Genomic DNA, 21,413 nt, shown 5'->3' on the forward strand with positions numbered 1-21,413 from the left:
AGGCGCCGCGGGGCCTTGTGGGAATGACCCAGCCATTGGCCGCCGCCTATTGAGCGCGGCGCGGATTGGCTGTCGGCGGCGCGCCCGGGGCCGACGCGGGTGGTGATTGGCCGTACGGCAGCGCGATGTCACCGCCCCGCGCGATGCGGTCACGGAGCCGCCGCCGCGCCCTCGCCCGGCGGTTTGAATGTGAAGCGCAGCCGGAGCGCTCGGAGCCGCTGCCGCCGGGGGGGAGCCGCCAGGTAAGGCCGGGACGCGCTGCCCCGCAGGGCGATAGGGCTGGGGCGGCCCCGTGCCCTGGCGGCACCGCGGCCGCCCGCGTGCCAACTCCGCGTTGCGCTCGGCTCTGGGCCCGCGGCGCGGCCACAGGCGCAGCGCACCATGCTGGGCCCTTCCGCCCGCCTCTCGCGGCCCGCGATTGGTCCGAGGCCACTGGGCCTGCACAGCCCGCGCCCCTCATTGGCTGCGGCAGCTGCCAGTCCGGGCTGCCGCGGGGGAGGGGGACCGAGTTAGTCTGAGGGGTCTGGGGCCGCCCGGGGTCTCGCCTGGCCCCGGCCCCGCCGCCGCCGCCGCCCCTCACGGCCCCGCTCGGCCCGGCCCGGCCCGGCGCTCTCTGCAGGGGCCGCCACAGGAGGCTGCCGGAGCGGAGCAGGCGCGGTCCGGCGCCGGGACGGACGGAGCCGCCCCGACCCTTCCGCGGGTGATCGGCCCGGCGGGCCGCGGGAGGGCGCGGGGCCGGTCCCCGCCGCGGAGTCGCGGCTGCTCCGGCGCGGCCTGGCCCCGCTGTTCGCGGGCGGGGGCGCGGGGCCGGTGCCGCTGCCGCCGGCCCTGGCGCTGCTGTCCCAGGCCCGCGCTTTGGGGAAGCGGGAAGTGCCCCGGGACCCTCAGAGCGCTGCCAGGATGGCTTTTCCCATCGGATCTGGCTCCTGAACATTGTTCGGCGCTGGGAGGTGTCCGGGCAGTGCTGGGTGAGGGGTGCGCTTGGGTGAAGCTCTTCCCGCTCCGAGCCCCAGGGGTACGGCCACGTTCTGCTGGGTCTGGGTTTCTTTGTAAGTGAGCTACATTAATTTGTCTGAAGTAGCACACTTTATGAGTTTTCTGAGGCCTTTTCTCCAGACACATGGTACAACCCAAGCATCATATCACTCCAGCTGAAGTACCACCAATGTTTTTCGTACCGAAAAACAAACATGAAGTGCTAGATGAAGAGAAGGAAATAAGCACGTGTAGGTAACAGATCAAAATATGTCGGTGGGTGTGAATTGGTGAACAAGAATATGGACAAGTAAACGCCAAAAGCACAGGGAAACATGGAAGAGGACTGTTCAGATAGATTTTTACTTCTTGCAAAATATGTTAGAATCTGATTTGCTTATTAACATTAATTTAATCTAAGAGGAAATTGCTACTGTCTTTTTAAATTGTATAGATGCCCTAACTGACATAAAAATTGCATCATTAAAACTCACTGCCTTTGCAAGCATGCTTATACTGAAGCTTATACATGCTTATACCGTGTTTTGCACTGGTGATCAGCATAAAACAACTCCAAAGTGGGACAGGTAAATTTTCGTCAGTTGTACTAAATAGAAGCTCCAGAGGAAAAATGGAAACGTTGGTTTCCTCATAACCTTTGTAGGGAGTGAACTGTGCTGCTGGTGGTGGGAAGGACGGGCAGGATTGATGATGATGTCCAGGGGAGCATCTCCATTAAAGCACATCTTACTGTCATTGTATTGCTGTAATTTTAATTATTCCAGTGCAGGCTGTGAAGTAAATATAAGAATATGTGTGGGAGAATTACTAGAGAGGAGCAATATGGACTTATTGCAGAGTTATTCTGTAAAAAGTATTGCATTCAAATTAGCCCCTACCCTAGTCTGAACTAATTTTACAGGAAGGATAAACTAACTGGCTTTGAACAGTCTTTTGTCTCTTTTTTAAAAAAAGTATTTTCTTTTGAGATTTTTCTTTTATAAGGAGGTTTTGATTTTTTGAAAAAGCTTTGACTCTTCAACACACTTTGAATTGTTTTGTTTACAATTATGTAGGGCAGGACTGTTCAGCTATTTCAGTCAGGAGCAGTTTCTGGGGCTGGCAGCAGAGCAAAAGCAGAGCCAAGTTCGTGTTGTCCTGAAAGGGCAGGAGATCATCTTTTGGCTGTACCTGTTCGTGTCTGCGGGATGCGTGAGCCTTTTCTGGACTTTGGGGTCCATAAACCAGACACTAGCAGCTACCTGTAGCTTGAGAGCTGGGATGTTTGCTGTGCCTGGTGCACCCTGGTTGGGACTGTGCTCGTGAGCTGTTGTCCCAAAGAGCTGCTGTTGCTAATGTGGGATCTGGTTTTACATGGGTAGCTTTAGGATAGATTTTCTGATCTCTGGTTGTAACAAAACTGCTTGTGGGTTTTAGGTTCTGCCACAATGGAGCTCAGTGATGCCAATTTACAAACTTTAACTGAATATCTAAAGAAAACACTAGATCCAGATCCTGCCGTAAGGCGTCCTGGTAAGTGATTCTCATGATTGAGAACAAAAAAGTTCTGTTTCTTTTTTTCTCTCCTGTCTCTGTGTAGCAAACTGTAGTGGATATTTATGCAATAACCTCTTTACAGAACTTCTCAGTATCCTTTTAAAATGAAACCCCAGAAAAAACTAATGAAGGATAGATATAAATAGATATAATTTTATCTGCTTTTTGTGATTTTGTTTTTCTGTATTCTTGCTCTTTTTTTTTTTCTTTTTTTTTCTCCACTGTTGTTATTTAAAACAGCGCTGCTGTTCCCAACAAGTGAGGATTTACTTCTCTTGGGTTGTGGCTTTTCCAAGGGTGAGGAGGCAGTATTTCCTCATCCTGCTGGGGATCCAGAGCTGTTGTTGACAGCAGGAGCACTGAGGAGCTGGGGAGCAAAGAAGCTGTGATAACTTTTGTCAGACATGTTCCTGTGAAGCTCTGGGAAGTGTTTGTGTTGGGTATTTTAAACAGACACTTGAGGAATCATAGGATTCCCATTAGAGAAAGCAGCTGAGCTTTTGCTAACCACAGTGTATTCCCTTACAGCGGAAAAGTTCCTTGAATCTGTGGAAGGAAGCCAGAACTATCCGCTGTTACTCTTAACGCTGCTGGAGAAATCACAGGAAAATGTCATCAAAGTTTGTGCATCTGTAACGTTCAAGAATTATATTAAAAGGAACTGGAGAATTGTAGGTATTCCAGTGAGGAAGTATGCTAAGAACTAATTATCCTTTTAAGGTACAATAAGCAGATCCACATCTCACCCAACTCAGTGTCATCTGTGAACCTACTGAGGGAGCCCTTGATCCTCTCATCCAGATCATCAGTAAAGATATTAATCAGTAGTGGCCCCACTACTGAGCCTGGGGGAACCATATTTGTGACTGATGGTATAGATAAGCATACCTTGAACTTTTGAAATTGCTAACTTTTGATTTAAGTGTGTGGAAAGATGGTGAAAGGGATGTGAGAAGGTTGGTGGTACCATCAGGCTTAAGATATCTCAAGATTGAGTGTCTCCCTGGAGGTGCTTTTCTCTTTTAATTGCTGGATGATCTAGGTCTCTGAACTTCACTGCTGTCATCACAGATAATGTGACTGTTACTGCTGTCATTGGGCTGGGACAAGCCACCTCATTATTTTATTTTTTTAGTAGCAGTTTTGTGATTTTCTACTACTTGGCACTGCTGACTGACTGGACTTGGAGCTGATTGGTGTTTTGAACTGGTTAGATAACCTAAAGTCAATGTTAGGGTTTTGATTGTGTAACTTGCACCGTCATGTACAGTCTCTAGAAAGGATGGCTCGAGACAGCTCACACAAAATCAGTTTGTGGGGTTGGCAGAGGTGCTGTTTGCTGTGGTGGAAGAGGAGACATGGTTAAATGTGGGGATTTTATTGCCATGTGCACCCACCCTCACTGCTGCTCAATTGCTGATCCGAAAAGTTACCCTTAGGGAAGAGAAAAAAATTTCTTCAAAGTTTTACAGAAGGATATTATTTCTTTCAGCTTTTTTCAGATACTGCTGTTCCAGATTCATTGAAGGCAGTGTCTCTAACAGGTCTGCTTCTTAGGTTCTTCAGCATGGTAATAGTTACATAAATCAGTATAAACAGTTGGTCTCTGAAATGCTGATCATCTCTTATTGCCTGGAGAATGCCGATATGCCCATAAGTTATTGTTTTCATTTTAGGTTGAGGATGAACCAAACAAAATATGTGAATCGGACAGAATAGCCATTAAAGCCAACATAGTGCCCTTGATGCTTAGCAGCCCAGAACAAATTCAAAAACAGGTAATATGTCATTCCTGGTTGTATCCATGAAACTTCAGGAATATTCCAAGCATGTCTAGAGGCTATGGTTATTGGCAGAGCTCATTTCCCTTACCAGTGAGCTCAACCTTATCCAAATAACTTTGAGGATATTGTTACAGGTATTTCTACCTACTTTAACATTTCTTTAATATGATTATTGTGTAATCTTATAGCTAAGTTCTACTATTAGGCAGTTAAACAGCAATTCTAGAAGATAAGATTGTGTAAGCTTAAGGTGAGATTTTTGTATTTGTGTGGAAAGTAGTAGATAATTTAATCCAGTGATTTTTGAATTGGACAAGAATAACCAGGATTTTCTGGGATGTTGGCAGCATCTGGCACAACTGCTGTGTGCTGTTCTGTCAGTGAAACTCCGTTTCCATTGCAGTTAAGTGATGCCATCAGTATTATTGGGCGGGAAGACTTCCCTCAGAAGTGGCCAGACCTGCTGACAGAAATGGTGAATCGCTTCCAGAGCGGAGATTTCCATGTCATCAATGGGGTTCTGCGCACTGCCCACTCTCTCTTTAAAAGGTACCGCAAATAAGGGAGTTTGTGTATGGATGGTAAAAGTTCTGTTCAGCTGGCATGTTTTACTGTTAGACTTAATTTCCGACATTTACAGAAGTCTATAGTTCTGACTTCTGCATACATCTTTCAAGTAGTTATCAAATTGTGCACCTGGCAGAGTTTTGAATCATGTTGCTTAGTTCTTGTTTACTTTACAGTATTTTTTCCACGGTTCAGCACAAAACAAAATTCTGTGTGAATTAATTTGGTAATAAATGTAAAGACTATTCTGTTTTTCATGTGTTTCTCTCTTACTTGTCAGGTACCGCCATGAATTTAAGTCAAATGAATTATGGACAGAGATCAAGCTTGTTCTTGATGCCTTTGCTCTACCCTTGACAAATCTCTTTAAGGTATTTCTCGTTGAGTCATTTCTAAAACAAGTTTCATGTTCTGAATGCTTGCTGTGGATACCTGTATTATTAAAACTCAAGAATTGTTGTTCAAAACTCTTAAAGGGGTTCAGATTCAAGGCATGAAATGAGACCTAACAAGACTGATAAGAGGATGAAAAATAACCATATTTTCTGGTTTAAAAAAAAACGTTCCATGACATTTTTCAATATTTTTTGTTGGTGTTGTACTTGACAATCTCGCGTCTTTTTCTAGGCAACTATTGAACTTTGCAGCACGCATGCAAATGATGCCAGTGCCCTGAAGGTTCTCTTTTCTTCTCTCATTCTAATTGCGAAGCTGTTCTACAGTTTAAATTTTCAGGTGAATCTCCTTGTTCTTGGGATAGTTTTGCTTTGTTCTGAGGAAGCTGGTACTATAGAAATTATTTGAAGCAGCCTTTAAAGCCATGCTTTATGGCAAAAAGAAAAATCACCAGTGCATCTGCTGAAGTAAAAGCACAGTAAGGAAGGGTTAATTAAGACGTTGGCTTGAGCTTTTGCAAGCAAAAGTTCAAGAGAGTCTGACTGGCACTGCTTCAACGAGGTGTTGTATGGGGCCTCTGAGTAGGAGCTGGGAAAGGCAGGAGTCCAGTTCCTGAGTTTCTATTCACTGTGCCCTCTTTTATAAATGTGCTTTTACTGACAGGAGCTGGTCATGTAGGTGGGAGTCCACTACGTGTAGCTCTGTGGCACTGTAGGAGCAATAATTCTGGGAGCACTGTGGGTTGTCTGGGTTTGAAATCAGATCTACATTTTGGACATTATTAAGTGTGCTCTATGGGAAATGGTAAAGCTCCCTTGCTGAGGTGACATTTATTTAGTACCTCAACATGAACGCAAGTCTGTGAAGTGCGATTGTGCTTGGATTCCTTGGGCTGCTCTTCCATAGGGGGCAGAAGAATCAGCTGGAGTTAAAAAAGACTTGCGCTCTCTTGTTCTGAAAGTGAGAGGTGATATGGCTCATTCATTATAAAAATGTTAGCTGTTTAGAGTCTAAGCAACTAGTTTATTTGGAACTAGTTGCATTCCAGGGCTCTGCCAGAACAGTTTTTGTTTGGGAGGAGGGAGGGGCACTGTTTCAATTTGAAGATTGTTTTCCACAGGTTACTGTCTCTCAGTAGATTATAAGGTGAATGCACTACTTCCAGTGTAGGTACGTTATCTAAGCAGTGCAGCCGGAAATTAAAATGTAGATATATGCTTTTCTTTCACAGGATCTTCCTGAGTTTTTTGAAGATAACATGGAAACATGGATGACAAACTTTCATAGCCTTTTAACTTTAGATAATAAACTCTTGCAGACTGATGTAAGTACTGCATAAACCACTTGGTTTGCATCTGTAGGGGAGAAGGTGGATTAACAACTTAGGTCTAATTCTGAACAGCGCAGTGTTTTTTTGTGGGGCCAACAAAGGAGTGGAATGACTGCAAGAAAATGGTATTTAGGAGAAGTTGCTCTGCTGTCTAGGGAATTTGAGGTTCAGTTCTTCAAGCTGTATGACAGTTACAGGTATACCCAGCTGTGCACAGAAATCAAATTACCCATACTCATCACTGAGTTGATTCTTTCAAGAACAGCTGCTGTAATGACCTGACCATTAGCATCACAGGGCTCAGGTTTTCTGTATCTGTCAGCTGGTTCTAGAAAACAGGGTATCTTAAAGAACTTGAAACAACTGAACATAGAGGGCAGAGCATCTCTTCAGTATTTCAGTATTTGCTATCTTGGTCTAATTAAAGAATCAGTAATTTCACTGGTGAAAGCTGATACCAGGTCAGCAAAGCTCCAGTTGTTTTTGTGCGTGTTTTCTGCATTTTAAGTGGTGTTGTCTTCCATCATCACATCATCACAGCACAATAGTTTGCCACTTGATGGAGCCAAAACAACTCTATGAATTTCTTGACAACACATAGGGAGGCATATTAAGTGTATGTTGTGCTCTAGTTACCCTTCTGCTAAAATAAGCTTTGCTGCTCTTTTGTCTTGTGTCTGTGGGCTGCTCCCAGCACAAGCACTGGTGCAGCTGAACTGGGACAGGCAGTAAAGCTAAAAAGTGGGGGTGGAGGGAAGAGGGGCAGACAGAACTGGGGTGGGGTTTGGTTGAGTTGTTTTTTTAAATTCCAGTTCAATTTCCCAGTTCACATTGTGGCTCCACAAACATCTGTGATCCGGGGAGAGGGAAGGAACTTCTACAGCTACTCCAATTAAAGAATCATGATGTAGTTAGTGGCTTCTAAGTGTATTTTTCATTGCCTTGTGTTGTCTTTTTCGTATTACATTTGTAAATTAATTTTGTGCAAATCATTGTGTCTGTTTTCAAGTACACAGTACCTGATATGAAATGTAGGTATGATTTCTAACTTGAAAAGCAGTTTGGATACAATCAGCAAAATACAGTAGTTCTAGGGACAGTGAGAGGGATTTCTTTCACCTGTTTAGGACATGGTAAAACGGTGATGCAAATATTTAATGTAAATACATTGATAATTTTAATGTTAGAGTAATATTGAGGTTTGGATATTTAAGTCCTTAGTTTTGTTTTATGTGAGGATGAAGAGGAAGCTGGATTGCTGGAGCTCTTGAAATCACAAATTTGTGATAATGCTGCTTTATATGCTCAAAAATATGATGAAGAATTCCAACCCTACCTGCCACGTTTTGTAACAGCAATCTGGAATCTGTTAGTCACAACCGGCCAGGAAGTGAAGTATGACTTGGTGAGTTGCTAAAATCTGATCTTGTCAAGTTTTATAATAAATCATAAATGATTCAGTCGTGCTAAAGCTTTGCCTTCTGTTTGTGGTGCTGTAGCTGGTCAGTAACGCGATCCAGTTTCTGGCCTCAGTTTGTGAGAGACCACATTACAAGCATCTGTTTGAAGACCAGAATACATTGACAAGCATCTGTGAAAAAGTTATTGTTCCCAATATGGAATTTAGAGGTAACTTTTTGAGACTTAAATTTTGAAAAACATAACAAAAACCTAACTAATTATCATGACGTGTTGCTTTACAGGACTAAGAATTGAGGATTCTCTCTTGTGTATCTTAGTGCTAGATACAAACCCAAGTTTCTGCAGCAGATTGCTGCCCTGTGGGCTTTGTAGAGTTGTATGAGTGTACCTAACTTTTCATGTTGAAATCCCAGTGGAGAAAGTCTAGGTCATGTGCCACCAATAAATTTCTACAATTAAAGTGAGTATCTGAGTAATTCAAGGAGCCTAAATAGGCAGGAATGAGGGAATATCAGGCCTACCAAATGTTTAGTTCTCCAGGTTTTGATGATCATACTGATCCTATATTTAAAATGCAGTGAAAATATATTGCAGTGATAAGAAGCTTCTCTCTCTTAAGTCTATGACTCTAAAAGCCTCTTCAAATACACCTGGTGTGGAATATGTGTTGAGGTTTTTCTTAGAATCAATACATCAGCCCATGAGTATGAAAGACTAATTTGTGGGACAGAAGCTAAACAGACTAATCTGGCTGGATATTTCTTGTTAATTAATATTAATGTTATAGAAAGGTCCTTGGAAAAAATAGCAAGTTGATAATGACACACCATTTTACTATAAAAACCAGAGACTTCACTACTTCAACTTCCATGTATTTTGTATTTTCAGCGGCTGATGAAGAAGCATTTGAAGATAATTCTGAAGAGTATATAAGAAGGGATTTGGAAGGATCTGGTAATCCACAGATTTATACTAAGAATGCTTGGTCTTTAAATATAGCTCTAAAGAGCTGAAGCAATTTACTGAAGCTTTTATAACTTCATTTTGAAATTGAGGTTTCCACACACCACCCCCAGCTGGATTTTATCCAGTCTATAATCAAGCCTACTGTCACGATAAGTTTGTCACAGTGTCTTTCTGGTTTGAACAATGTTTTTATAGGGCTTTTTCCTTAATTGGATTGGTATGTCTTCTGCACTGCCCACATTCTGATTTCAGCAAGGACAGCCTGTAAGTCAATGCTGAGTAGTAGCCAGTTGTGTATTTAGTTCCTGTGTGTGGAGTTTTAAGTAACAGGGAGAGACTCTTGATGTTGAGGCTGAAATTCTGCCTGGGGTTGCACACAAACTGTGCTTGGGCCAGCTGGCCAGGAGCCAGGCTGGGATGTGCCTGCCCTGAGGCACGGCTGTGCCAGCCCAGCTGCTGGAGGGCTGGGGGAGGCTGTGCTCTGCAGCCAGGCCAGAGCCCGAGTGAGCCAAGCCTGGCTCTGTGTGACAGGGCTGCGCCACAGCAGCTCTCTGACAGACGCTTTGGAACTGATGGCATTTTGTGACAGATTGAAGAGATTACAGTATTCTTGCAGTGGGGGAGAAAATTGGAGGAAACACTTTTGAACTTTTTTCAAGAAAACATCATTCTTATCCAGGATTGGCTGCATTTTAGGTATTTGTGAATTTTTTATGAAAATGTACTATCAGGTGTGGTGGGCCAATAGCTGGCTTGTGCTCCAGCCTGTTACAGTCTGATGGGGACGAGAGAAGGAGGGGTGGAATTGAGAAGACTCATGGATAAAGACAGTTCAAGTGAAAGAAAGAGTAAGGAAAGGGGAGAGAAGTTAGTGACTCACCATTGCCTGCAGGCAAACTTTTGCCCAGCCTGTCCCTGAGCAATGGCTACTTCCCCCAGAGCTGCCCCCCTTGGTTTTTATTGTTGAACATGTCATACAGCTTGGAATGTCCTGCTGGTCAGTTTGGATTAGCTGCCCAGGTTGTCCCCTCCCAGCTCCTTGCCTGCCCCAAACTACTTGCTGGGAAGGCAAAGCAGGAGGAAGAAGAAGCCCTGACACTGTGACAGTGCTCTTCAGCAGCAGCCAAACCCTGGGTGTTACCAGCAGCTTCAGTCATTGGTACAAACACAGCACCAAATGGGCCACTAGGGCAAAAATGAGCTCCCTCCCAGCCAGAGCCAGTACCTTTGGGTGCATACTGTCCAGGCAGTAACGGCCCCCCTGCATACCTGCTGCCCCTGCTCAGGGGCAGGTGTCCCTTCTCCTTGGTGTGCAAGTAGTCCAGTTGTGACAGTAAATAAAAGGCTTACCAGTGTTCTTACACAGCAATGTGGAGGGCTGCAGTAATTAACATGGGGTGTGGCTGTAACTTAAGAAGCTGTTACTGTTTTGATTATTTTGTTTATTAATATGAAAAGCTGTCTGCTTTCTCGTATCCTAAGAATCTTTGCTTCTCATGCAGATATTGACACCAGGCGCAGAGCAGCTTGTGATCTGGTCAGAGGCTTGTGCAAATTTTTTGAAGGACCTGTAACAGGCATTTTTTCTGGATATGTTAATTCTATGCTGCAAGAGTACGCAAAGAATCCATCTGTTAACTGGAAGCACAAAGATGCAGCTATTTACCTTGTAACATCTTTGGCATCCAAAGCTCAGACACAGAAGGTACTTGTACATTTTATTCATTGCAACATGGCTGCATTCAGATATTACAGTGCAGATGAGGCCTGCTGTTTGTTTCAGCTGCTTCAGAAAGGGAGTAACTGTGTATGCAGTAGTTCATATTGATGAGATGAAAAGCTGCCCTTTAAATGATCCTATCACAGTTGGTGCCATCTGACCTTCAGGTAGATGGGGCACAGTGTGGCCCTGTGGCTGACATGTGGGATCCAGCCAGACAAAGAAACAAAACTGCCTCAGCTCTGGAGCCTCTGAGTGGTCCTTAGGCACTCTGGAAGCCATGGAAGGCAAATAGAGCTTTACAGAAGATGATCAGACCTGTTAAGCAGATCAAAAGGAATTTAAATGACACTTGGAGTTCTTGATATTTCCCAATATTTCCTGCTACTTGAATGTGGGATTTGTGAATGACATGTGAATGCTAATGATGGCTGGAAATGGATGTCATTACTTGCTGATAGAGTGGAGACACTGAAAAAGCACAGCTGGGCTAACCTGTATTTGGAAACAGAAGCATTATATTGAATGTCCTATGGAACAAGTTTAGATGTACTACTAGGTATTTTAAATGCTGTTACAGTTCAAATCTCAGGGTCTTTACAAGACAGATTTGAGGCAAACATAGTAAAATGTGTACATCATTTCATGCAATTTTGCTGAAGGTTCTCAGCAAATTCCGCTGAAGCCATATGTATACTGCTGCCCAGCAGTTGTTAGTGATGTGTAACGGGAGCCAGTCCAGTAGCATTTGGGAAATGACAAAGTTTGTGTCTTTTTCTATGCTATTTAATGGCAAATATGGACTAATTTAGAACACTTCATTGAAAAATCTCCATCTAAAAATCCTGGTTTAAGAAGAGGTTGTATTTTTGTAAGAGAAAACTAATAGTAATTTTTTTTAATTAGTAAGAAAACTAGCAGCTTATATGTCAGCATATAAAAATAAGAGTTGTTTTTTACTTCTTCCAGCATGGCATAACACAGGCCAATGAACTTGTTAATCTGACAGAATTCTTTGTGAATCACATTCAACCTGACTTAAAGTCTGCTACTGGTAAGTTAATGTTAATTTTGGTGGGGTATTTTTGTGATGTATCATAACCTTGACAGTGACCATTGTTTGTGAAGTCTCAAGCACTCCTTTATCAGCAGAATCTCTGAGACGGACTCTCAACACCTGGCACAGAGTAATTCATTTTTGTTTGGCCAGCAGTGAAGGAGCTCTTACAGCAAGGTGGATTGCCACCTTACCACCTGCTCTCTGCAAGATCAGGGCATGTATACACATGGTTGCTGTCAGCTACATGCTTAAACTTGTTGAATCAAAGTAATTTGATTTCTGTATTTGAGACCTTATGGTAAACTTCTATGCTCTACAAAACCCTGAGAAGTTAAAATGCTGAGGCCCTGTTGATGAGGTTGTGGATGTCTAGATTTAAACCATGTGGTTTATTTTACACTTCAACAATTATCTTCCTACAGCTGAAGCATAGTGGGTTGTCTCGAAATGTGTAATTGAAGGCTGCTGAAATTGAAACCAGAAGATGAAATTCATCTGAGCTGGACTGGGATGTGATTTGTACCTAAAACTGATATTCTAACAGTGCCCATACGAAAGTGCAGGAACTAAGAAATGTAGAAAAACATTGTATTATTTTCTACAGGGGAAAATTATTATGTAGTGTCAAGTGTCACTTGTATATATAGTACATGTTCAGTAATCACATTTGTATGAGGAGTATCAACGAAGTTTGCATATTTTTCTATTTCAGTGAATGAATTCCCTGTGCTAAAAGCAGATGGTATCAAATATATCATGATTTTTAGAAACCAAGTAAGTTTTTCTTTCACTCTTATGGAAAAACATATTGTAGGTTGTTACTTTATTCTTGCCAAGCCTAATTTATCGCACTTGGCCATATGCTAACTCAACAGGTGTTTGATAGTCATATACAACACTTCATGCTGAATTTTTAGTTTAGAAAGTAAATGATATTGTTATAAATATCCAATTAACATGTCTATATGCTGTCCATATGCTATGGGAACACTGAATATCTTAGCTGCTTAATTCTGTGGCACTCAGATGTTTCCAAGTCAGTGTTAGTCCAAACCCTTGATTGCTTGTGTCATTGCGGTAGTTGTTACAGAGTACAGCAGTTTTGTCCTTAATCTTTTCTGATTCATGAGATAGGGTGAGAAAATATGTTGCATATTATTCTAAATTCTGGATTACCTTTATTAGTTTCCTGTGAAATATATGTGATATTAGTTTTTTCAAACCTTGATATTTTAATTACCTATTAAGATGAAGTAAAATGGAAAGGGAAATATACATTAGGGTTGTCTGCACTTACTGCTAGTCCAGTGAATCACTGGTGTTCAGGGGCAGTATATGAGCCATGACAGAAGTAGGTACCTCCTGGTTGTCAGGATGTGAAGGAGCAACAGGAGGAGCCTCCCAAGATACCTCCCTCTGCCAAGCTCTGCGTGTCACTGATGAGCTTGGCTGTGCTCTAGAGTTGAACCATCTGTATTTTTTAACATACTTATGATTTGTTGCTATACTTTCGTAGGTACCAAAAGAACAACTGCTGGTGTCTATTCCCCTCTTAATCAATCATCTCCAAGCTGAAAGTATTGTGGTCCATACTTATGCAGCCCATGCTCTTGAAAGACTGTTTACCATGAGAGGGACAAATAATGCTACCCTGTAAGTTTCCAAGCAGAAATAAATCCATTGCTAATAGATTTTTGGATATTAAGAATGAGAAATACCTGTAGGGCATCCTTTGAGTCATATGCTATGGTATTGTATAAGGCTTGAAGTTTGTTACTCTCATTAAGGAGTTGTGTTTCATTTAACAGCATTACAGCTGCAGAAATGGCACCGTTTGTAGAAGTGCTGTTAACAAACCTTTTCAAAGCTCTGACACTTCCTGGCTCATCTGAAAATGAATACATTATGAAAGGTAAATGCATAATGAGTCCTGCAATATAAGAATAACTTGGTTAACTTGAGATAAAGGCTTACAGTTACAGGTTCCTGACATTTTTATTTGCAAAACATGTTTTATGCAAATGTGTTGAAGAGTCTGCAGTTACTTATCAGGCTGTGTCAAGTCATCTTCAACTAAACTTAGGGTAGCAGAGAGAAACACTAAACATAATGGTACTAAGTTATTTCTCAAATGGTAGTCCTGTGGTCAGGACAACTCCCTGGACAGTGTCAGGGGAAGATCTGAGCAGTCTGGTCATGGAGGGGACATGTGGTCATGGCCAGTGAAAGGATAGATCTGATCATGGCTAAGGAGATGCTGAGATCTCAGACTTGCCCAGGACAAGTGATGGCCTCTGTAAAATTACTTGATCTCCTATGCTCATCTCTAGAATGAGAATAAGGAGGGTTTGTTTCATGCTTTGTCAGGGTTATAGATTGAATGTTCTTGCAGCAGGTGCTCTTTGTTCTGTACCTAATTTCTTGGGATCCTACTTTAACAGTAAAAGGTATAGGATTTAGGCATATGTTGAATGGCAGTGTATTTTGTCTTCAGAAGCTAAAATTTTCCATTTATTTGCAGCCATCATGAGGAGTTTTTCTCTGCTGCAGGAGTCCATAATTCCATACATCCCTTCTGTCATCACCCAGCTCACACAGAAACTGCTGGCTGTCAGTAAGGTAAAGAAGCAGAGCAAAAGGGTCACCTTTTACCTTTTAGAGCAGTCTTGCTGAGGACTTATGTCCTGTTGGTGGTGTTCTGTTAGAATACTCTAAATAGTTCAGTATTTTCTGATGCAACTAATTTGAAACAGCATTCCAGTGAGGTACTGACTTCCTTTTAGAACATATTCTCAGATCATTCTTCCTTCTCTCATCTGAAATTTAGAAGCAGCATATAAAAAGCAGCATCCAGCTTTTTTTGTAATGCTAGTTTGTTGTAGTATAAATGCTTGCTTGTGCAGAGGCCGCCAGTACAATAATTGGTTTTATCACAACTCCTGTATTCTTTGCCCATGAAACTTCTGAAGCTAATAATAATTGGCATTGAAATGTGGGATTGAATTAAATAAATTACCCTTCTGCTTTTGGTGGGTAAAATTCTCTTAGTTTTGTATTTAGACTTGTCAAATTCTTAACCATTGACAATAGGGAATATCTTAGAATACCTTCATTGATTGTCCAGAAAACTACTCTGTACAGTTTAAACTCAGTTTAAACAGCTTATAAGGAGTATTCAATAGAGAATTGACTGGACACTTGAAAGATGGGAAAATAATCTTTTTCTGGTTTTTGTTCTGTGGTATTTTAACTGTTTGGTAGTTTATATAGAGCTTCTGAAAAACACTTGCTACAAAAAAACCCTCTCCTTTATGGAATGAATTTCAGAAGCAACTTATGTATATTAATGCATAAATTACAAGTATCCTTACTCTGAAATGCTACTTTATTTAGTCTTCAGTTGAAAAAAATATATATTTAGCAAAATAAGTGACTTGTCTGCAAGTTTGGGTTGATTTATCTGTTTATAACTTGTTTTCAGAATCCCAGCAAACCTCACTTTAACCATTACATGTTTGAGTCAATCTGCTTGTCAATAAGGATAACGTGCAAGGCAAACCCAGAGGCAGTGGGGAGCTTTGAGGAGGCTTTGTTCCTGGTGTTCACAGAGATCCTGCAGAATGATGTGCAAGGTAAGGACAGTCAGTGAGTGCCTGTGCTCTCTCCGCTGGGGTTGGCTTCTAGGATTTACCTTATGGCAGGCTTTTTGTAGCACAGGAAATTCAAGGGGAGAAACAATATTTTCACAGTCTGAAAGTGTTTTGATTCTTCCATAGGGTACATCAACAGCATTCACTTATTTTAAATTTCATTCTTAAAATATCTAGCAATCATTACTCCAAAGCCTCTTAATATTATTCTTAATTCTGTTGCCTTTTTTCTAGTAGTTTGTTTTTTATGTTCTGAAACATTAACAGGTAGAGGAAATAGAAAGTGTATAGATGCAATGCTTGCTAATTTTTGGAATAATTACATTTGGGAAGGTATGTTTCTTCAGAGTTTTATTTATTGAAATCTTAGTGATAGTATCAAAATTGTGGGTTCAATCCATAGATATGTGGTTTCTGGGAACTGACAGTGACCATGTTGTCTGACTTCATAAATGTCATCATTTCTCTTCCAGAGTTCATTCCCTATGTGTTTCAAGTGATGTCACTACTTCTAGAAATGCATAAAAATGAAATCCCATCATCTTATATGGCATTGTTTCCCCATCTGCTCCAGCCAGTTCTCTGGGAAAGGACAGGAAACATTCCCCCTCTGGTCAGGCTCCTGCAGGCTTACCTGGAGCGGGGTGCCAGCACCATCGCCAGCGCTGCCGCCGACAAAATCGTGAGTTCTGGGGCACAGTCACAGTTTGGCCTGGAGACATGGTGATCTGAGGCTCCAGATTGTGAGGAACTCCAGCAAACAGCTGGATTTGTGCAGAGTTTGGTGCTTACTTACAAAGACAGACTAACACTCTGAACGTAGCTTTTTGGGTTGTTTTCTATTATGTGGATAAGGTGAATTGTAGGCTGTTATGCTTTTGTCAACTGAGATGAAAAATGCCTGCTTTTAGTTCTTGCAAGCAGGTACGTTTCCACAGTTTTCCTGTCGTGTTTGCCTCATGTTAAACGTGTGCATAATGAGAACTCTCAGGTTCTGTTCAGAACAGTCTTGAGAAGAGTGAGAAGAAGCCAAAATGTGTTTTCCTCGGCCTGAACCATATAAACAGAATCCTGGCTTAGGTTATGAAGGCTTTTGCCTTGGTGTATGCCTTAAATGGTAATGGTCAATTTTCTGGTAGGGTCACATATGAAGAACTGTGGTCTAATGATGTTATATTTGCTTTTCTTGCAGCCTGGATTGTTAGGTGTGTTCCAGAAGTTGATTGCCTCTAAAGCTAATGATCATCAAGGGTTCTATCTTCTAAACAGTATCATTGAGCATATGCCTCCGTGAGTATGAGCTGAAATTACATTTAAAGCTAACTTCTGTAGACTTTAATTGTGAAGTGTATGAACATGCCAAATGCTAATTTTTAGCAACTGAAAACATCACATTTTTCAGTCAGATAGATTTGAACAGTTCTGTATATGTTTTCTGTGAAGTCACATCAGTAAAATCTCAGTGTGAATTGAATAACTATCCTTTTAAATTTCCAGTGAATCAGTTGACCAGTACAGGAAACAGATCTTCATTCTGCTATTCCAAAGACTTCAAAATTCCAAAACAACAAAGTTTATCAAAAGTAAGTTCCTTGCTGTGTGGAAAGCTGTGGTGCCAGCAGCAGTTCAGAGGTGCAGCTGTGCAGAACAAGAGTCCTGTCGTCCCCGCGGATGCGCACGCGAGGGACAGCGCTGGCTCCTGGCACTTGTGCAAATTACTTGTCATCAGGAGGGGTGTATGGGGCAGTCACCATAGCAGGTGATACTTACTTCATGAAAGTGAGGGAGTGGAATTAAAATAACGAACAAGACTGGGGTATTTCTCTTCCTTTCCTAGTCTATGGTGTCATTATTGAAAATGTCTCCATTTACTCTCCAACCAATAGCAGCAAACTTTCCCTCTCATGCAGCACAGCAATACTGACCACATGTCCTGTAGTTGTGTGTTAGTGCTGTGAAATATTCCATGCTTGTGTAATTTTGGCTTTAGTATGACTAAATTTATTGATAAGGTTTTATGTTAAACTGGCAAAGTTGTGACAGATAATTGCAATACATATTCTGGTTATTCATGCTGTCACAAGAAGATTGTCATAGTTAATAAATTATTTTCATTATACTATTGCTACCCAAATTATGCAGTGTCCATTACGTAGCCATATAAAATCTGGTTAATGCCATCTGATAGGAACAAGAATGATAAATTTGATTATAAAGCTCTTCCACAAATAAGGCTGAAGTGGTGCTTTTTATATACTGCACCCTGTACAAAGGGGCTCATACCTCACCTCAGAGTCTGCATTGTGTGAAGTTTTCTGCTAAAAGTAAAGTTTTTGGAAGAGTTTCTTTGGTTCCTGATCTGAAAAAAAAATTGCAAATGGATTTTCTAACGCCTTTTTATAACTGCTATGAGGGGAAAAAGGAATAACTCTTGTCTTGTTGTACCACCTTGTTTTTGTGTTGTGGTCTAAGAAGCTGAGCTTTTACACAAATTTCAAGGCAGCAAGTTCACATACTTCACTTAAACAGAACTTGTATAAAGACTGCCATTTCTATCCCCTTGAAAAACCTGGAATGTATTTTGCTGCTGACTCTAAAACTATTCTTTTGTTTTCACGTTAATGTCTTTTTTCTTGTTACAGGTTTCCTTGTCTTCATTAACTTGTATTGTGTAAGATATGGAGCATTAGCTCTGCAAGAAATATTTGACAGCATACAGCCAAAGTTAGTATGTTTTGTTTGTTTGGGTTATATTTAATACAGCTGTGTTATTTTTATCTTTTGAAGTAAGAAACAGTTGTCTGTTTAGCTAGACTATCAGACTACATTTATCACTAATTTGAGTGGCAAATGTTTCTCTTAATGTGGTTCATTTATTTGTCTAGAAAGTTGTCTTTTTTTCTGAAATTCTGACCACAGTTCCTCACTGATAGTTCAGTGAAGTTACTAATCTAAAAAGGTTATAAAAATGAAAGATTGATGTTATTAGTTATTATCATTTGTGAAAAGTTTGTATGTACAAATGTCTACTGCAACAGGGCAGCATCTTAACAAATTATCTGGTTGTTTCTATTCCCTAGTGATTCATATTGTTTCTGATTCTCTTCTGTCACAATAAGGCTGATGAGGCTTTCTAATACTTTTTCTCTCAATGCCACCATAGGATGTTTGGAATGGTGTTGGAGAAAATTATAATTCCTGAAATCCAGAAAGTGTCTGGACAAGTTGAAAAGAAAATCTGTGCTGTTGGCATTACAAAAATATTAACAGAATGTCCTCCCATGATGGACACAGAGTACACCAAACTGTGGTAGGTACCACACTTCTTCAGGATGTGCTGGTGAGGCTGTTGGAGTTACTGAAAATGGGAGCTCAGACCAAAATACATCCATGTAGGAAACTCCTTGGTGATCTCCTCAGATCCTCAAGGCTGTTTTAGGCCTTTCATCCTGCTTCTGTTTCTCAGCAAATGAAACTGTATTTTCAGAGAGGATGACAGAACTGGTTTGAGATGTTTTTGATGGAGGTAGCAGATTTGGCTAGCTGGACCTGCATTTAGGGAAATACACTGCTTTCCTCCAGCTTGTATTCTTTATGAAAGGCTGGGCCCAGTTTTGACTTACAGCTCTTCTAGTCAAGAGACCTGAGCCTATTCATAACCTGGCAGAGAAACTGTAATATCTTAGCTTGAGAGTGGAATTCTGGGGAAGCCAGCAGGGAAGTTGGATTGTCAACCAGTGCAGCAGTCCAGCATGCCTGGTAGTTTGAATTTGATGATAATCACTGGATCCCAGACTAGATCCCTGAACTAGAACTTTGTTTTTAATATGCTCAGAGGAAAGTTGTGATCTGGAAAATCATTGCTCTTTTCAGGTATGTTTCATGACAATTTGAGCTGATAAATACATACATTGCTCATGCTGTTGATAGGAGTACCCACATTATGCCTGTAAAATATTCAGACCCACAATTCTTCTGGTCCAGCGCACCTCGGGCATTTACAATTTCAGTAGCCAATCAAGTACCTGCAAAGGCTAAATTATAAGGGGTTCCAAATAACTTGAGCCTGTCCTAACATATTCTAAGCACTCCAATTTTGCCCTCCTCTCTTTGCTCCCAGGATTCCTTTGCTGCAGGCCCTCATTGGCCTCTTTGAGTTGCCTGAGGATGACACGATCCCTGACGAGGAACACTTCATTGACATAGAAGATACTCCAGGCTATCAGACTGCATTCTCCCAGCTAGCCTTTGCTGGGAAGAAAGAACACGATCCTGTAGGTCAAATGGTGAACAATCCTAGAATCCATCTGGCACAGTCTCTCCACAAACTGTCTACAGCGTGCCCAGGCAGGGTAGGTGACTTGTGCAATTGCATGCTGATGCTGCATTGTGCACAGAGGAAATGCCTTTGTAAGAATGGGTCTGTTTGCTGATGTCTGATAATCAGCAAAATGAAGTAGGTCATAACTAGAATGCAAGATCATGCTTCTGTTCTATACTTCATTGGAATAGAACCAATTTTTGTAAGGTTTTTCTTTAGGAGCCTTAGAAAGGCTTTATTTTCACAGCACATAATTTTGCAATGAGCTTAAATGTGCCATTTTTAAAAAGAAAATTTACGCACTTGATGGTCTATAACTCCTGTGTCTTGAGTTTGATTGGTTGCATGCACTTGTCGAATTCAGGCAGCTCATTTAAAATTAGACAAGGTGAGTGTACAGTTAACACTTTTAGCCCACAGCATGTTTGTTTTCCCTGAGATTTTGCCTGCTGCTTTCCCGTGGGTGGCTGCTGCTCTGTGTCTGGCTGTGTGCTGCGGGTGAGGGCAGCTGGGGGTTCATGTTGCACTCGCTGACACCTCTGCTCCCCTGTGCCTCAGGTTCTGTCCATGCTGAGCACCAGCCTGAACGCGGAAGCATTGCAGTATCTCCAAGGATACCTCCAGGCTGCAAGTGTCAGTCTGCTCTGAGCTGCGCAGACTCCACAAGCAAGATCAAAAGCTGGTTTGTTATGCAGAACGCCGACACTGACTTTTATAGCAGAGCTCAGACAAAGTGAAAAAGCTGCTTGAAGTTATATTGCAGATTCCATCTTGTAAAAGATAGGTGTGGCTTTAAGCTGAAAGTGAAGAATTTGATGGTTTATGTACTCATAGATAAGGGTGGCTAACTTTCATTCCCAGTTTAATTTCAAAGGGAATAGTCATAGCGGTTTGTTATGGGATTGATTTGAAATCTGCATCTGCAGTGTTTGGATAATATTTGGAAATGTGTGGAGAGCCCTGGCTGTAGAACCTCACTTCAGTCACTAAAATTCCTTTTCATTTTAATGTTGTCCTTTGTATTTCTTTTGTCTTTCCTTAAACTTTATCTGAATTGTGAATAAATAAGAAGTACTTGTTTAAAATGCCTGTCACTGTGGTCTTACTGATTCAGAAGAATATAGTTGTTTTAAAAATAGATGTTTTACACTTAGAATAGAATATGAAATAGTGGGACTGTGAGGGTTTTTCTTTACATAATAGTTCAGGTGCATTGCAGGATCGTACAGAGCAACTCTAAAACTTTGGGAGAAGAGCAGAGCTGCTCACCAGCAGGCACAGGTGCTCTGGAACAGGTCCTGTCAGTGCCAGGCACTGAGGGCAGATGTCTTCCCTGGGAGCAGGGATCAGCTGCAGGTGGGGTTTTCCTGCTCTGCTGAAGCTGAAGCAGTGACACTGGAGGTAGGTCTGAGTCGGGTGTTCTCCTCATCAAGGCTCTGATGAGGCCTGGGGCCATCGGGCTCCTGCTCGCGGCTCTTGGAGTGAGCCGGTGATGCCTGAGCCTGTGTTCTCAGGGGGCACCCGGCTGCCAGGCCGGGCTTTGGGAGGCACAGCTCCAGTCCCGGGTGTGCTCTGCCAGCTGTGTGCAGCTGTGGCCCGGGTGTGCTCTGCCAGCTGTGTGCAGCTGTGGGTGCTGCAGGTGTGCTCCTGCCAGCTGTGTGCAGC

General features: G+C 42.0%; 1 protein-coding gene across 2 annotated transcripts; it reads left to right on the forward strand.

The window, feature by feature from the left end:
• The first annotated feature begins 117 nt into the window (after positions 1 to 117).
• CSE1L (chromosome segregation 1 like) lies at positions 118 to 20,837 on the forward strand. Of its 2 annotated transcripts, none has more exons than XM_064729883.1 (25): positions 118 to 242; positions 2,413 to 2,508; positions 3,061 to 3,203; positions 4,209 to 4,310; positions 4,720 to 4,865; positions 5,164 to 5,254; positions 5,511 to 5,618; positions 6,511 to 6,603; positions 7,847 to 8,014; positions 8,109 to 8,238; positions 8,920 to 8,985; positions 10,500 to 10,702; positions 11,687 to 11,771; positions 12,490 to 12,551; positions 13,294 to 13,430; positions 13,586 to 13,689; positions 14,299 to 14,396; positions 15,259 to 15,409; positions 15,901 to 16,109; positions 16,620 to 16,717; positions 16,925 to 17,010; positions 18,070 to 18,151; positions 18,591 to 18,737; positions 19,548 to 19,779; positions 20,307 to 20,837. In XM_064729883.1, the coding sequence occupies exons 2-25, from the start codon at positions 2,424 to 2,426 to the stop codon at positions 20,394 to 20,396; spliced, it is 2,916 nt and encodes a 971-aa protein (XP_064585953.1). In that variant the 5' UTR covers positions 118 to 242; positions 2,413 to 2,423; the 3' UTR covers positions 20,397 to 20,837. The 2 variants fall into 2 exon arrangements, with proteins under 2 accessions (XP_064585953.1, XP_064585954.1); XM_064729884.1 differs by lacking the exon at positions 118 to 242 and adding an exon at positions 923 to 1,049 and having other exon boundaries at positions 20,307 to 20,536.
• Positions 20,838 to 21,413: the final 576 nt, after the last annotated feature.

The sequence above is a fragment of the Zonotrichia leucophrys genome, chromosome 20 (genome assembly GCF_028769735.1).
Source record: "Zonotrichia leucophrys gambelii isolate GWCS_2022_RI chromosome 20, RI_Zleu_2.0, whole genome shotgun sequence".
In the NCBI taxonomy this organism is placed as follows: domain Eukaryota; kingdom Metazoa; phylum Chordata; class Aves; order Passeriformes; family Passerellidae; genus Zonotrichia; species Zonotrichia leucophrys.

What these genes read in the sequence shown, in the direction of transcription:
- CSE1L (XM_064729883.1), top strand. Translation starts at nt 2,424, where the DNA reads ATGGAGCTCAGTGATGCCAATTTACAAACTTTAACTGAATATCTAAAG. An exon ending in TTAAAAGGAACTGGAGAATT is followed by an intron (nt 3,204 to 4,208) that starts GTAGGTATTCCA and finishes TTTTCATTTTAG; the next exon opens with GTTGAGGATGAACCAAACAA. An exon ending in GCCCACTCTCTCTTTAAAAG is followed by an intron (nt 4,866 to 5,163) that starts GTACCGCAAATA and finishes CTTACTTGTCAG; the next exon opens with GTACCGCCATGAATTTAAGT.